We start from the raw sequence: 18,575 nt of genomic DNA, 5'->3' as shown, positions 1-18,575 counted from the left end.
CCCGCCAGTCATTATCTATATCTTCGTTTGGGGCCAAAAAGAAAAACTTGAATCTTTAAAATGCCGATTTGTTTTTAAAGTTTCTTCTACTATATCTTCAATTTTACGAAGTCTGAAAGAATCAATGATCTTGCAGAGTTAAAGAAAAAAGGTTGGATCATTCATGTGTCACGAAACTTATGTGTTTTTTTTAAAATTTCTTAATTTGATTAGGTATATTTGTACTGTATCGGATCAAACGAAAATCAGATAAATTATATTTCTGAAAGATATAAAAATTTTAAGTTACGTAACTAAAGTATCTAAAAAGAATTTCATTATCATGATAACAATACAAACACAGAATTACAGTCCGTAGATAGAATGCATTTTAATATAATATAGCAAAAGATTTTAATTTTTATATCAATTTTTTATTATTGCTCAGAAATAATGTCTGATTGCAAAGTAAAGATGAACTGTTTTGGGGAATATTTCCGTATCGTGATCTGTCGTGTCAGCTACAATCGCCAAGGTGCCAAATGGATTTTAAACCTGGAAGTTAAAAAAAAAAGCATACAGAAGCTCTGAGTCATACTTTTCTGAGATGTTCCCCCCCCCCTTTATTTTAGTTTCTCACGAGCTACTGACCGCAAGTCCCCAAATAATGGAGTTAATTTTTCTGTATGTAAATCAGGGAAGATTTTTTTAGTGTGATCTGCAGCAAAATAATAGCAACCTCTGGGTATGTCTTGGCAACCTCCACATAGCAGCCTGCAAGAAACTAATAAAACTATTACAGAAGGGAGGCAACTCAAAGTGCAAAGTTCGCTTACTTGCTATAGGGTGTCAAATATGCAAAAAATTACAGAGGGGACGCAAAAAAAAGTTAGTAATTTTCCATTGGAAAAAGAACAATAAAATAGTGCATCATCAGATTTTTTTTTAGCAGAACTCAAATTTATTAATTATAAGAGAAGGGGAGGAGGAAATTAATTTTGAATGCCAAATTTCATTGCTGTTTTTTTCTGGATGTACGCGTTTAATCTACGATCATCTGCTTTTCCACATAAGAGACACTTTCTTTTTTTAAGTTTTGTTTTAAGTTAAGTTTTTAAGTTAAGTTTTTTAAGTTCTTCCATTTTTAAGACCTCATATGTACAAATAAATTTATTTATCTTTGTAATTTGTGAAGATTTGGAACATTTTAAAAATGTTATTTGCCTTTTTTTAATTTTTTTTTTCATTTCAAGTAACATACATTCTACTTTAGTTTACAGTGATACTTGTTCTGTCCTACCTTAAGCAAAGTTAAGTATTCATATTGCTAACTAATATAAATAATATAATTAATATAATAATATAATATGAAAAAGAATTGAATTTGTTTTTTTAAGGACTATTGGTGTAGAAATTTTTGCTTTAATTCTTTGTGGAATTATTATTGAATGAATTACTTTACACATTTTTTTTTAATCATGAAATTTTCCCCTTTTATGTACTATATTTTTAAATAAGAGATTTGTATTATTTTCAGTAAAAGAAAAGAATTCAACTGCAGTACACAAAATCTAGTTTAACTGAATAAATTTTTTTTAATAATGTATGTGTGTTAAAAGAAACAAATTTTGAATTGCAGCCATGCCTACTGTTATAGTTGTGGATACTTCTTTATCCATGTGCAGACCTGTGCATATGAGTGATGTTTCTGAACAATTCCAATATAGAAACCTTGCTGTTCATGGGTTAACTTCTTTCTTAGATTATATGAATATCAACTGCAAATTAGAATTTGCTGCTTTGGTAAGTTTGTGATCACTCATTATATATGTATTTTATGTGAATTTTTGTTTTTGTTGACTTCTCTGTTATTAAACCTTTTCTTTTTATTTATAAGATCAGTAAGTCCTTTAAATTATCTGAAGCAGCCATTTTCATAATGGTTAGGTACCTATTTATAAGTTGGTACAGGTTTATCTGATAGTAAAATTTTTGATTTTGATTCAGTTTTTGTAGGTACAAAACAAAATTTTGTGTATCTACCTAGGAGGTCCTAGTTTTTCCGAAACCACCTCAACCGACTTAATCGAAAGTAGACAACCTAATAAATTAATAATATTGCTTAAAACCTTGGATACCAGCCAAAATAGCAAAAACGCAGCGACTATTTTTGTCTATGAGCATTTTTGTGCTAGTTTTTTGTATTTTGCACCTAGATCAAATTTGTAAAATTATGCACTCCCTTAACACTGAATTTGATGCTCGAAAATGTTCATGTAACTTTTTTATTTAGACTGGTAATTTGGATCAAAGGTGATTGAAATTGAGCATAACATACTTTTCAGCTTCTCTTATATTCAAATTAGAGGCATCTTTGACCACTGATTCGAATTAAGTCATTCTATTAAATTTAATGTTTGGCAATGTAATTTGACAACATTTTTTGTACTTTTTAGTTTTGGGGCTTGTAAATCTTATGTTATTTCACCTCTTTGTTGATATAATAATAATTAAAAAAAAGTTTGCAGTTTTTTGGTTTTTGCTTTTAAATGTTTTTTCTCACCTCAGAAACCATCTTTACATTAATATTACTCTTATTTTGATTTAGACAACAAATGAAATAAAATATTTACCACAGATTTTCACACTAATAGAAATTCTAAAAAATTATTTTATCATCAATTTTTGATAGCCAATCCATAGCATAACTCAGTTTTGCAATTGGTAATCCAATTAAGAAAACAAAAGATCTGCACTAAAATATTCGAACAAGCTCGCTTTCATAAAGGACTTTTATGTGGAATCAATTTGCATTTTATTACTATGGAAAGAAAGCCTCAGATACTTTATGGCAGTACTGTGATTTGTGCGAGCTAAGAGCAATCTATAAATTGTCAGGCCACTGATGGGATGGAAGCAAGTAATGAGCAAGTCACCCATTCCAGCTCTATGGATTTTAAACAACCCATCCATATTATATACAGAGAAACATGCAAGAAACAAGTTTATTGCAAAGCGCAGAACAGCATTTCTTTATATCTAACAATATAATGTCCCTTCAAGATCGCAAGTTTAAGTACCTAGTTATAAAAGGTTGGTTTTACTGTCTTCTTTGATTATTTTTAATTGTATTTATTAAATGTTTTTTAACAACTTTAAATGGTAAATAAAACAAAGGCATAGGTATGTATTTCTTAGAATCTTTAGTAAATTACGGTTTGATTTTACGTCGCCTTATTTTTCTTGACCTTAAATTTATTTTCACGTTTAATATATTACTTGTTTAATATATTATATATTATGTTTTAGACACACACATGTGTGTGGACCATTAATCTAAATACAAATATCACAGACATTTGAAGAGACAAAATGAGGGCAAGGTGTACTTAGTGCTGTTTATGAATAAAGCAAAGCAATGTGAGTAAAGCTCAAATAAAAGAAATGGGGACTGAGACACTGAGAAAGGTTCTTGTTTATGAAACCAAAACTATAGTACACCCATTTTGTGTATCTCTGTTCATATTTTTTGACAGTGCTTTTCCAAACATGTGTATACAGCTCTAGACTAGCGATTCTGAAAAGTAGCCACAGTGATTATGAAAAGGCTTGGTTCGATATTTGTGTGTCATATTATTGCAGTAAAAATTTTAGAATTAAAAAAAAAAATGCAAATTTGAAGAAAAAAATTTCCTGAAAGCTAGAAATGGGATGTAAATTTATGGTGAAATTGACATAAATAGCATATATGAAACCTGCAACACGGTTGCTATTTATGGCTAACTTGGTAGTATAATTTTATTTGTAATGGTGAAAGTTAATTTAGAGTTCTACTGATGATATTTTCCATTTCAGATGTCATTCAGCTCTCATCGAGAAGTGCCATTCACCAGAGACTTTGACAGTATAAAGGGTGCTTTGATGCAGCTCGAATACAATGAGAGAGCTCGTCTAATAAAGTGCTTGGAAGGAGTGCAGAGTCTTATAATGGAGGAATGGGGTGCTGGTGTACCATGTCAAGTAAAGTTCTGTTGTAATATCGATTGTGCTAAGGGCTTTTTATTTTATTTAACACAGTAAAAATCGTGTTTAAAATGGACACGAGGTTTTTTATTTTCATTATTTAATGGTATATTTTGTTTACAGGGAGTAGAAAAAATAGGCACCAAACTCATTTTATACTTATATGATATTTTTAAAGAACTAAAATTTAGGCATAATGTTGCTTCTGTTCTGTGTCTCCAACACACATTTCTAAAATTTAAAAGTAATTTTCAGTATTATGAAAATGTTACAGAAATAAAAGCCTACTCATTCTGATATAGTATGACAGTCTAATTGAATATTTATAATCAATATTCATAGAATAATTTGTGTATTTTGTTCTACACATCACTTAGTATGTGTCCCTCACTTTTGTGTAATTACTGTCACTGGAACGGAAGATGCCGATAAAGTACTACAGATAGCTCTAGTTGAATAAAATATAACTTCTAGGTTACAAAGAACATTCTTCATTCCCGAACAGTTTTCATTTAATTGCAGTACCATTTCTTTTAGGGTCAATAAGCTTAATTTTGCCTTAAAAAAATCTGTAGGTGACTTCATTGAATGTAATCACTGTTCCCCTTATTTTCTAAGATATTGCGAGCAAGTAAAAACATTTTGATTTGTACAAAATAAATTAAATGTATGATTGATCTTAAGTTTCATTAAATGAGTCTAGTGTAATTAAAGAAATGAAATAGTTTTTCATCTAATTGGCAAAAACTATTGTTTTGTAATTACTGTTCCTACCTGAAATGCTCTTAAAGGGGATAGTATTATCAAAGTATATACCTTGAAACTTCCAAGAAAGACCACTTCTGTGTAGCGACCTCCTCTATTTGCGACCACTTTTGTTAAGCATTAATCCCTTTTTTTTATTACTATAATAAATTAAGTAGATCAAGAATTATATTCAAATAGCATTCTTTTAGTGTTCCATGAGTGCACATTTGCATTTGAAGGTATGGCTAAAGTGATAAATTAGTTATTATTCATAATGGTTTGTTTAAATATTATTCATTATATATAGATTAAGAAAAAAAATTGCTGTTCTGATTCATCAGATGTAATTTTTATTTTAAGTTCAACCACAGGGGCATTCTTATGGTCTTTTCACAAACCCTTGAAGATTTTAAAAATTATTGCATTTAAACTCTTTATTAAACTAATGTTGAAAGTAGTTAACAGCAATAATTAGAAACTGTTTTTTTATTGCACTATTCTCTATCTACTTCTTGTAAAAAGTAGCTTACTACTATATAAACTTGTGATTATATAGTAGTAAGCTACTTTCTTATGATTTCTTAAAAACTGATTTTTTTTTTGTTTGTTCGCATGAAGAGTTTTACAGCATGAAAAGTTTTTTTAAAAATCTTTTTAATAAAAATTTTTTTAAAAAGTTTTATTTATTTATCTATTTTGCAGACAAAAGTTCATGATAGATATCTTGAAATTTTGCTTGCATTGGGCAATTTTTTGCAATTGCATAATTTGAATGCACAAAATGCTTTTTCTTATTTTTATATGCTTTTTACAGGTTCTCTTAGTAACGGATGGACTTATAGGACCAGAAGTAGATTCTTTGAAGAATGACATTTTCTACTCTACCACAGATGAAATCTCTTCTTTTCCTCTTCCATTTCCCTTCCCCTGCAAACTTCATGTCTTGTGTGTTGCCAACCCTTCTTCTGACTCTTCCCTTCAAGCTGCCCTTCCAATTTATCAGAAGTTGGTGGACATGGTTGGGGGTCAAGTATTTGTACCTGAAGGGCCTCTCAATTTCAAGAGTGTGCAGGCGATGTTTTTGAGGGTCGCTGATTTATTTTATAAACCTTTCCACGGTGTTTTGCACTGTGGCCACCTCACATCCCATATTTCACTTTCACCACCCCCTGAGTCGCTTCATAAAACATGTGACTTTGATGTGGTCAGAGCAGAAGTCAGCAACAGCATTCACATATGTGGATTCATCAGCATAGGAGACATTTCAAGTCCTCCTTCAGTATCAAGACACTTGGTTCTGCCGCTGCAAAGTTGCAAAAGTGAAGGTATGCATACACAGGGTGTTCAATAAAAAAAAGCAGGGATACGCAGCCATTTAGTAGGCTACAAAAACTGAAAAATACAGTGTTGAGAGCCAATATTAACATGTTGCTGCGATCATAAAAATACAGAGAATATTTAGATTCTGTTAGAAAGGGTTCTGCAAGAATTTGTCTCTGGACAATTAGTCATGATCAGAATTTGTCGCAGCGACAATTAATCACAAGGTTTTTTTGTCGTAGAGACAATTCTTCACAGGCACAACTCATTGCTCCAACAATTTGTTGTAGTCACAATTTGTCGCTGTACCAATTCATTACGCACAATATTCCTCGCAAGTCCGACTCGTTGTAATCACGATTCCTTTTGGTTTCGATGAAATACATCTTAGTCCAGTATTTATAACAATAAAAAGGGTGTTTCTTCAGAAAACACCGCAATTCACCAAAAATAAGGCCGAAGGTTTTGTTATGTCATTATGAATGCTACTTGAAAACTGTCTAGTCTCTTCTGCATCTTTTTGAGGGAAATGGGAGTGATTTGGGAAGAAGAATTGAATTTCAGGCAAGTGAGGTATTGTTTTAATGTTTTTTTGTGCAGAATTTTGAACGAAACTAATTACAAGATGCTTGAACTGTTGGTTTAAAAGTTATATGTATTATATTTTAGCACCTGACATTGCTATATAAACAAATGAGGCACTTATAGTCTCTTACGTTGAGAATAAATAAATGAACAGTCTATGAGTTAAAAGTGCTTTATTTATAAGAAGTACTTCAATTGACACGTACTTATATACATTTGAACATGTATAGTATTTGAACATGTAAAATACATTTTCCAATTTAATTTTTAATGCTGAATTGAATGAGATAAAAATCAAGTGGAAAGGATAAATAGTTTTGAACTTATAAAGAATTTCGTTATAAAAAGTTTAAATTAAAATAAAAAAACAGAACTTTTTACATTAAAAAAACGCTAGACCTTTTCTCTGTTTTTTTTAAAAAAAAGTTGTTTAAACGAGAAAAATTAGACTGGAAATAATACTTTGTTTGACTGTATAGCAACATGAGATGCGTATATAGGTGCAAGTACAAAATAGCACTTTTTGTACACAAAACAATTATAACTTCTTAACTATTTATCTTACTAATTCCAGTTTTATCTCAATCAATTCAGCATGAAAAATTGCATCGAAAAATATACCTTACATGTTCAGATAACTCTTATAAAACATTGTAATTTAGTTGTATTAATAAAATGTGATTATGCTATTTTGACGGGTTTTTTAATGTATTTATCAAATAAGGTTTTATCATGCTCATTTACATAAAATAATTGAAAAACAACAGTTATTTTAATTCTGCAATAAATTCATTGGATTTTTTCTCCTATTGTTGTTTTTTAGTTTTCCCTTATTTAAAAATGATAAATTAAAAAGCTTTAAAATTAATTGTATTATTCAAACTAGATTGAAATTATGAACTGCTTTAATCAAACCATTTAAATGTTCTGTGTGTAATAAAAACATTTAAATTTTCTTTTTGAAAAGGAGTTTCTCCCACTTCGGTTAGAGGAAAACTATTTCTTCCTGGCAGTTTTTTCCACACTGGAATACTGTTGCCATCCCTTTGATACAGGCTTGATTGATTCAAATGGGCTCTATTAATTTTTCTAGATTTGATCGTCTGCATTGGTGTAATTGATTAACAATTTGTTGATCTATTTCAGAAGAGGAAGTGAAGCATCTTGTAATGAAAATAGAAGAGGGTGAAGAAGAAGTGACAAATAATGAAGATGGAAAACAACCCTCTTTTTGTGTTCTGTTGCACGGAAGCTTAAAAGTAGAGGGGATGGTTGCCCTCTGTCATTTAGGGTATGCTCTCTCTTTTTTACTTTAAATTTTCACACAATTGGAAACCTAAAATTGTCTTGAATTATCTTAACGGTTTAAATTTGTGACAAGGAGCTTATTTTTGAACTTAAATCAATGATCTCCTTACTTAATTAAATGATCTCGTTTTATTCTGGGCTTATTTCTATGAACTGAGTAAATAGAAGGCTTTTTGAAATGTTCTTATTTCAACTGGTCTGTAATGAAAATTCCATTTGTATGCACTGGGTGGAGAAAAACGTGAAGCAAAACATGCATTTAAAAGAGGACGCTATATATAGCAGGAGAATCTTTTCATAGCAAATTTTGTTTCTCATTCGTTGTTTTCTTTAAGCTATTCTAAGCACACTAAAAAAAAAATCATCCCCTGTCTGAGTTTAAGTTAGGATCGATTTGAGCAAAAAGGTTTTTCCAGCAAAAACCAAGTTTTTTTTTATATGGCTGATTTTTTTTGGTCTTCACGTGTTGTTCAAATACCTAAAAGAAATTTATGTTGCAGATGGAGTTTTAAAGTAAACTTTTTCTTTCAATAATACTTAATGTTGTAATTAACCGAAATAACAGTGATGATTGAAATCATTAAATAATTATTTTTGCAAAACAAGTTAAAATAAAAGAAAGCCTTAAGGATTTAATAATTGGAATTTTTTTTAAATTAAAGGAAACAACTGAGCAGTATTACTAATTTTTAAAAATTAATTCTAAGGATGCTTAACTTCTTAAACTATTTTAATTATTTCTCAGAATAAAAATCTATATATGTAAATTTTATTTTCCAGTGGAGAGTTGTATGGCATGCTCTATTCCTGGGCAGATAGTAAAAAGAAATCCAATTTAATGTTATCAGTTTTTGAACCAGGTATGTAAAATTTTGATTTTAGATACAAAACAAAGACTAACTGGCTTATATCTTTAGCAGTAGGAGTTAAACCCTCTTACTTTGTTTTCTTCCACTTAAATGTTTAGAAGGATGCAGAATCTGTTACAAGTAATCCCCTCTATTTGGAGGCTAAATTGAATGAAACAAAAGGTTATCCCATAAAAGCAGTATGAATTGGCAGGATTTCAATGTTTTTCCAAAGAACATGGGAAAATAAGAAAGACACAGTTTAGGTGATGTTTACATGCATTTCATTTCAGCCTTTAACTACCTAGCAGTTATGCAGGTAGAAAATTTCATTTTGAGCTGCATTTTTTTCTGTATAGCAAAACCGAAGTTGCCATGTTGAAATAATGTGTATAGGAGGGATACATTTTGACAAATTTGTCCATTTGCTTGACCACTAGGCAGATTATAGTATGTTGATCTGTATAGTGGTCAAGCAAAACATAAAATGTTAGAATATTAAAATGATTCTTTTGGCATATACAGTGGCGTAATCTAAATTTAAAAATGATTTTCACTTTGAAATCATCGCAATTTTATTTAATAATTCTACTGATAATTGGGAGCATGTCAAAAAAAGGAAAACAATTCAAAAATAATTTAAATGACTTGTTTATTTATTACAAAACTATTGAAGTAATACTATTTGATGTTTTTAAATATCATTTTAGGAAATCATGTTATCCCATGGCTTGGAAGTTTTCCTAACATGGGTTGTTCAGAATCAGGATCTGAAACTTTTCCTGTCAAACCATCTGGGAAAAGAAGTTATGCTCAGAATTGTGTTGTATGGATTAGACAATCAGGATTACAAGTAATTTCATTATATCTGCATTCATTGAAGTGATAAAAAAAAACACTTATATATTAGGTTGATAAATTTTTCTTCCTGGTGCTTTTCTCCTAGGGTTTAAGCCACCATTTGCTTGTTAGTTAGTTGTACTAGTACTTTATTTGTGCCGCACTAGAGCTGCACAATGGAATATTAGCGGCAGTTTTGGAAGCATCCCCAGAGAATTATCCCAAGACATGTCATCATCATTTTGATTTTCCACAGAGGGGATGACTTCCCCGCTTTTGTTGCCCAACGACCTGTGCACAAAGTTGAACATTTTATGGTAGAACAGTTTAATGAGGACTGAGTATCACTAATTGTAGCCAGTGATGCTCCACTTTAATAATCTACTACAATCCGTCCACTGTGGGTTGTGAGACTGATAGTTGGTTATAAGTTTAATATTAAATATATTTTCATGATAAAAATTTTTTTCTTCTGAATAATGGTCAACTTTTTTTTTCTCGAAATAATGGCTGACTAAATAAAGACTAATCTAATCTTTTGCTTTCCTATCATTTCAAAATTTCATTTTAAAAATCATAATTTAACGAGAAACGAAAATTCATTTTTCTCGTAAATTTCAGAGTACAAAATAAGAAACAGAATATATGAAAAACTTTTGACTTAAATATCAAAATTTAAAACACTACAAAGTGGTCATTCTCCATGATCTGGAAGCACAAATAATAATACAGTAGAGAACCATTTATCCGCTATCCAGATAACCGGGAAACCAGAAAACCGGGAAAAATTTTGCTCGATTTTAAGCTAAAACGAAAAAAGCGGAAATTGGACTCATCCTTGAAGTTGAGTAGAAGAAAATGTAAGGAAGGGGAAAATTTTTTTCCCCGTTTACCCAGAGAAGCGTCATTTCCTCCGTGACCTTGAAGGCAGGGAAGGGAGGAATGCTTTATTTTTTCCTTTAGGCCGTCAATCAAACTCAAGGGTGTGGCATGCTGATTTCGTTTTCTGCTTGATTTACGAGGGGGGTGGGGAAAATGCATTGCATGCATATCAGTGAACAGAAAAAGAAAAGAGAAAAATATATTTATTTGACATCGACTAATAAAAATAAAATCTTTTTCTTTTGAATAAATTCTCATTCTTTGGAAGTGCGGTATCAATTGCAAGTTTTTCTTGGTGTGGAATCACATCTGCTGTAATTAAAAATCTTGTTTTTATCAACAAAAAAAATAAAATAAAAGGAGAATTGTTTATTAATTTAAACATAGGATTATTTTATGAAGCAGATTGCAGTTTTGTTTTTCTGATTCCACTACGTTTGATTTTTTTTCTTTTCGCGATAAATTTCGCACTCAATAAATTAATTCTTTTTATTCATAAATTTTATCATTAGGTTTTTTTTTTTTTTTATTCCGTTGATCTTGCCTTGTTCCGGGTTTTAATATTTATGCTAGTGCCTTTTTTAACTATCGTTTCGGTTCGATAATTTTCAAGTGTTTTTATTTAGATTAATAAGTTTTCCTTTTATTTTATCGTTTCCCCCCGTATAATTAGGTATGAAATATATTGCGTTATTTAATCATTGGTTTTGTTTATATTATTTAATTTAGGAATTGTAATTATTTTTAAAAAATAAATATGAGAATTTTGTATTTTTTAAACTTGATTTTCTTGTCTAAACTTGCAAATTTTTTTGTTCTTTTAAATGTTATATTTCTACCATTTTTTTTTCTTTTTAAAGTTAGGAGTACCTTTCTTTTTTCTCTTACTTTATGCATTACACTTTTTCCTTGTACTTCGGGTTCGATAAAACATCGATTAACGACACTTTTTGGTCGATCCAGAAAACCGGGAAATTCAGACATCCGGGATAGCGATGGTCCCGAGCATCCCGGATAATTGGTTCTCTACTGTAATAATAATAATTAAAAAAAAACTGAAATTTTTGAGGAAAATTCCTTATCAACTTTAGAAATTCTTTGAGTATTAACAGAATAATGATCACTTACAATTCTGCTGAGAGTGCATTTCAATCCATTATTAAGAATTGAAACTATTTTATATAATCAATCATATCTTAGAAAAACTTATTTTGTGTCATTATTGTCTATTTTCTTGTTATTGATGTATTTAATAAATAAATTGAAATAAAAATTTGTTATATTTTTGCTTTCTTTAAAGAAACAAATATTTTAATTTAAATTGTTTAAAAAATTGAAACCATAAATAATTTGGAAAATTAATTCATATTTAGTGTTTTTAATAAAATCAATAATGAATATGTTAAATAGTGATTTTTTGTGTAATGAAACTTTATGTAACAGTAAGTTAACAATTTAAAAAAAAAAATGTCTGAATATGTAATTTCCTATTGTACTAAGAAGCTAAGTTCCCTGTTTGCTGCTGCTTATCAACCCCAATGATTTCTTTGTAATAATTATTGTTTTTTACCATAAAACAGTTTACTATAAGAGTTAAAATTATTCTCTTAAAACATGTGTTCTATAAAGAATTCTGTTTGCTTACGCTTGTGCTCGCACTTTCTATATCCAACAATCATTTCTTAAAATTAAATGTTTATGTTTCGTCAAATTTGATTGGTAAATAGAAAAATTATCTTGTTTGATTTTATTTTCTTATGATTCTATTAAGATCTATTAGTAAACATTAATAATTTTGCTTAGTAATCATTTTTGTTTTGTTATATTGTTTTAACAAATTTGGGGAGTTCATAACCTATAATTTATTATTTTTGCTTACCAAACAGGCTGATATATTGAATACAATTTAAGCTTAAACATCTCATTGTGCATGAAGTTGATCGCTAAGTTTTGAATTATTTAATGATTATCTTTATCAGTAATTTATAATATAATTTACACTTGAAAATAATGATCATGAAATAGTTAGTAGGTTTAGACACCAATTGAAATAATTTATCGTAAACTGCAGCGTATCAAGGTACTGTCATTACTTTAAAATTAAGAATTAATTTTTTAGTATTAAACTCTAAATTTAGAAAACAAGAAAAAAATGTAATAATAGCAGAGTAAAATAAGAAAAAATAAGTATTTTAGGTAAATTTTTTTTGGGATCAAGAAAAACAATACCTTAATGAATTTTACTAATTTCATGCTGATATCAGTAAAAAAAAAAAAAAATGTAAATTAAAGTGGGAAAATTGGTTTCTATCATTTGATTTTTTGGCCTATAAAAATGTACACCGACAATATTGGAATACTGCAAATTTATCACTATTATTAGATTTTTTATATAAGGTTGGATTCATTTTGTGGCTTGCAGAGAAGAGAGTGACAGGAATTCAGTCAAAAGGAGCATCATTGAGGACTAAGGACACTAAAATTTTAAAAACTATTGTTTTTATTACGGAATGAAATTTTCCAATCCGTGAATATTTAGCAGAATTAAATTTTTTATGAAGAATAAAATATGACTTTAATAATTAAATTTTTATTCTTTTAAAGATTGTTTGCATTTAAAGAAAAAAATTAAGAATATTTTGTTTGAAAAAATAATTTCATTTTACCTCAAAGATGTATTTAAATAAATTTTTTTTATGACTGTGAGAAAGTCTGGTGATCTTCTCAAAAGATAAAAATTTAAACAGTATTTTTATATGTAATTATTCTTAATACCGATTAGATGCTTCTGCTATTGAAACAGAAGAAAAAATACATTTTGTGCATTATGCATCCCAGGAGATATGTCATTGCTTATTTTATGTATTCTTCTGAGATTTTTTAAATAGCTATGAAGTATAAAGAGAATTGCTGATTGTATGTTGTATTTTAAGGCAAAGTATACAAGAAATAAAACTTTTTTGTTTGTGTTTCTTTTTCAACAGCAAATGCCTCAAACAAACAAACAAAATTAACAGACAACAATTGTCTAAGAGTAATGACTTTTTCTCTTTTATCATTTATGTAATTATATGCATATATATAAAGGAGGGGTTATTTATTTCAAATTTTTTATAATTCCATTATCAAATTTTTCATCATTAAAATGATGTGTTTTATTTGGTATTGAAATACTATCTTTAAGTAATTGTTAGTTTTATTTTAAATTATTATTAGCTTGGCCAGTGTTTATTCTATAAATTAGTTACATTATTTTTTAGTAGATTTATTATCGAATATCTCAACATAAACATCTAGTTAACTGTAACTTTATTATCTTTTAGGCTGATATCCAGAAAATATTAAGACATGCTCGAAAACTTCCAGAGAAGACACAGAATTTTTATAAAGTATGTATTCTTATTAAATAATTTTAAAATACACTTGTATACACAAATAGCATCTTAAAATACACTTCTTATGCGTAAAAAGCCTTATGACTTCCAATTTTATTGATTTCTGTTTGGTCTTGATCAATGGTAAGAAAAACTGCATTTACAACTATTTTATTACAATTGTAACTAACTATAACTACTTTTTTTAAATGTAGTGACTACAAACTACTTTGGAATTGTAGTGACTACTTCGCTTTTCTAAGGAACCGAAGTTTGCTGGAGAAATTAATTTACACAATATGTTCAAAATGGTTTTGAATTAAAAATTGACTTATATGAAACACGAAGAATTATTTAGAAATATTTATTCATGTTTATATGAGCCAGTTTATTATTCTATTTTTTTTTATTGGATCGTTTAGTCTTGAACTTTTTATCACCTTCTTGGCAGCGAATATTTAATTTAATAGATGCTAGGAAATTATCAAATACTCTAGATTTTGTTAAGTGTTTAATGCAGTGTTTCCCAACCTTTTTTGTACCATGCCCCACCTAAGCCTTTCTAAAATTCTTATGCCCCCCTATGTAACATATACATAATTTTTAATATTAAAAAATCAAATTGTTCACTTAAGAAACTTAGGAAATTGTTAGCGAAACAAAGTAAGTGAATTTTCAGAACATATAATGAAAAACTAAAATTCAAATTCGAAATAATTTTAAGATTCTTTATACAGATTAAGTCTGTATAAAGATTTTTCTATAATTTAATATATTAATTTAGTGAGATTCTTGCCCTTGATGCTTGCTGCACGTAGATTTTATCTTAGGCTTCAGTCTCAAGTCTTCCCGTTGTGTTATATCCAGACGATTTCCTTTTTTTTTTTTACCAATAAAATCATTTACAGCACTATATCCACATTCAGCTAAATATGAAAATGGTATCGGTAACAATAGTTATCTTGCACATTTGATTGAATTTGGGTATTTGTTTTCCGTTTCCTCACGAAGTCATGCCATCACTCCTTTCATATTAAATAAAGTTTTAACTGACTCATCATTTTGCATTTCTGCAAGTTTTTCTTGATATATTTGATATATCAGACAAATCCACTAACATGAACTGCAACATCCATGTTGGAAAATAAATTTGTTTTAAATCTTTCTTTTAAATCAGCCGATAGAATTTTCAGATGATAGACAATAACATGGAAAGCGGTATCATTTACTTCACATTTTTGGAGCCAATGAAACTGTTCAAAGTTTTGGTTGTTAATATATTTCTGACATAACTCAATAAGGGTAATGAAGCCAAACATCTTCGCTTTTGCATCAACAAGAGTTTTATTTGTTCCTTGAAGTTTCTTATTTAATATATTCAGTTTTTCAAAGATATTGGCTAAATAACTCACAAATGCTTTACCATCGACTGTAAACAGATACTTCATTTCAGGTTTGTCGCTTAAAAAATCTCTAAGTCACATAATATTTATTAACCGCAATTATTTAAGAATTTGCTTTTTTCTTTCGATTTTGTCTCCGAAATCTCGCATTGCATTTAAATGGCCCAGAGCAAAAGGTTTAATCTCATGTTGAGTCCATTTTTGAATTGCCCCCCTTTACAATCAAATTGCCCCCCGATGGGGCGTGGGCCCCATGTTGGGAAACACTGGTTTAATGCTTTTTTATTTCCTCGATTACATTGAAATTATATTTCCTTCCTTTGAAATAACATCACTGTTTTACGAGTGTACATTCACGTATATAAATGTGATCAAAGTGATAAATTATCTATTATTCATAATGGCTAGCTTAGATATTAGTTATACCGGACTCTAAATACGCAGTTTTTGTTAACTCACAGTCTCAGGGGCATTTAAAATTGCGTTCTTCGACAGGCCCGCGAAGATTTGTACCCATCAAACTTGTAAAATTAGCTGTGTTAGGACCCTGTTCATATACTAAAATAACACAAAAAGTAGTTGCCAAAAATCGCTACTAACTATTTTTTTGTATCGCGCTGCACTACTTTTTAAAAATAAGCAGCCCACTACACTACAAACTATGAAAAAAAGTAGCAACTACAGTAGTTTCACTACTTACGGTGAACTACTTCTGACCACTGGTCTTGATTCATCAAGAACGAATACATAGAAAGGTGTTACTAATTATTTTTCGCGATAGTAATGTTTGACATATAAGTAGGTGTGATCCAAAATTTGTACTGAGTCTGAATAACTTCTAAATTAATGTAAATCAACATAAATAATAATTAATCTAATTCATAATCATTAGTTATGTCGATTTACATTAGAGACTTGTATAAATTGCTGTGTTGAAGTTTTTCTCCCTTTTGAACACCTTTAACTTAGTAAATTTAAGATAATGGCTAAAGTTCACAGCTGAAGAAAGATTAAATTTCAGATTATAATTAAACCAAATATTTTAAAATTCTTATTTTGGCTTGCACCAAATTATTTCTGTATTAAGGTTTTTTTCTTTGACTCTGAAGCTCTCGTATGAGTTTTGCGTTTGCTTTACTTTTTTTTTCTTCTATAAAGCATCCATTAATTTCTTATAAATGAAAATAAAGTTGAAGTAATTCACTTAGACTGATCGAATAAACTTTTCTTATGCTGCAAATTCTTTTCTATGGGAAATACTACATTCCCCTCCCCATTGTAAACAGGTTAGAAAAACTACTTAATTACAAATGTAGTTTACTACAACTATTTTTTTACATTAATCTACAAATTTTCATTAATTCTAAATTTACTACAGCTATTTTTTCAATGCAGTGATTACAGTTACTATCGAAATATTGTCGCGGCTTGTCTACTTTTAGAAGACTAATTTTGCCAGAGGATTTAATGTCCACTCATGTACAAAATTTAAAAAAAAGTTGAATATTGAAAGAAAAAAATTGTAAAGAATAATAAATGAGCCAATTTATTTTTACACATTTTTTCTCTCATTAACCTTAAACGTTTAATTTCGAGAAATGCTATAAAATTATCAAATATTTGTAATTTCGCTTAGTGTTTGAAGATGAAGTTAACTTAACTTGAAAAAAAAAAAAAAACTATGTGAAACACACCAGGGACATTCTCATTGCATCTGCTGGTGGACTCGCATGAGATCTGCACATATCAGGCTCAAAACATTAATTTTGTTTGAACCTTGTTTATTACTAAGATAACGTTAATCACTACAAACTACATGTTTTTTTTCCCTTCCTTTTTGTATCACAGTGCTCACCACACTTGCTTCTTCAAAAAGTGGCACATAGCACTGCAAACTTCCAGACTAAAAGTTCGAGGAAGAAGAACTGCCCTTCAGAAATTAAAAGTTCGAAAGACCACTGTAACAGGGTGAGAGACAAAAGTGCTTAGAAAGAATAGTTTAAGTTTTTTAGCTAAAAAAAAAATAAATTTATTTGGAGTTTCTTCCTTTTTTTCTGGCCAAATTTTTAACTTTATTTTGGACATAAAAAATAAATTAAATATTTATAAGTGTAGCTTTCATGGTTTTTCTTACCCTCATAATGGAAATGTTGCTGATTGGTTATTCAATGCATGCTTGCATATATAAGACAGACAGGGAGAACAGAGTTATTGTAAGCATAGTATGTGGGTTGTTCGTTAGGAATGATTTAAAGATGTTATGTTTTGACTTAAAGATTTTTTTATTGCTTAATAAATGTTTTTGTAAATGCAAAGATGACTCTTCCATTTTGCTTGCTTTGCATTTTCCACTACACAGTCAACTCTGCTAGTACAAAGTATGAAAAAGGTTCTGACCACTGGTGTGCACAGTTGAAATAATTGATCTTTTTTTTTCAGGAATTGAACAGACTGAGAAGGGCCGCCCTGTCTTTTGGATTTTATGAATTGCTAGAAGGAATGGCGACCATACTTGATCGGGAATGTACTCTGCTGCCTGGCTCAGCACATCCGGATGCTGCATTACAACTGACTCATTGTGCGAGCGCCCTCAGGAACAGCACCAAAGACTACAATTCTCCCATTCTGCCACTCAGGACTAAGTTTTCGGTAGATGACTGAATATTTTATACAGGAATAAATCATTTTAATTTATTCATTTTATTGTGATTCTTTCTTCTTTTGATTACTTATTTTTCCCTGCCTATCATAGGTGCACTAATTTTGCAGCTTTTTTTCCCAGTGTTGTTGAATGGCATAATAAACCTTTCAAGCAATTACTGAGTTAATGAATGTGGGTTTGTTTTATTTACAAATCTGAATTCATGCACACCACTCTAAAATTTTTTTTTATACTGTTCTTATTTTTTACCCATTAACACAGTCTTGAGTTATTTAGCAGAATTTTTTAGATATTTATAGCTCATTCTGAATGAGACTGACCCATATATTGTATCAATGACTTGATCACCTTTTTAAAAAAAAAATTTTCTTCTTTATTTTACAGCAAACAAAACAAAAATAACAGCTAAGCTCCTATCTTTTTACACCCATCTCTGAATTGCACCACTTTTTTTTTCTTAGAGCCATTCATATCTCAACTTATTTTTCACTTCAGCATCATTAAGTTATTACCCATTTCTATAAATCTCAATTTTTAAAAAAATGATCTTATACTTTGAAAATGGTAGAAAATAATAATTTTTTTTAAAAGAAAATGTTAAGAA

At 29.4% G+C, this 18,575-nt stretch overlaps 1 protein-coding gene across 1 annotated transcript; it reads left to right on the top strand.

Moving 5' to 3' along the window:
* Positions 1–3: 3 nt before the first annotated feature.
* LOC107448898 (integrator complex subunit 14) lies at positions 4–18,007 on the top strand. The gene is made up of 9 exons (XM_016064254.3): positions 4–151; positions 1,619–1,782; positions 3,835–3,999; positions 5,564–6,074; positions 7,801–7,945; positions 8,743–8,822; positions 9,521–9,663; positions 13,856–13,921; positions 17,749–18,007. Exons 2-9 carry the CDS (start codon positions 1,621–1,623, stop codon positions 17,968–17,970), a joined length of 1,494 nt encoding a protein of 497 aa, XP_015919740.1. The 5' UTR covers positions 4–151; positions 1,619–1,620; the 3' UTR covers positions 17,971–18,007.
* The last annotated feature ends 568 nt before the right edge of the window (positions 18,008–18,575 follow it).

This window comes from Parasteatoda tepidariorum, chromosome 8 (genome assembly GCF_043381705.1).
Source record: "Parasteatoda tepidariorum isolate YZ-2023 chromosome 8, CAS_Ptep_4.0, whole genome shotgun sequence".
Taxonomy (NCBI): domain Eukaryota; kingdom Metazoa; phylum Arthropoda; class Arachnida; order Araneae; family Theridiidae; genus Parasteatoda; species Parasteatoda tepidariorum.
The sequence above is the reverse complement of the archived record's forward strand: the minus strand, read 5'-3'. Positions and strand labels throughout refer to the sequence as shown.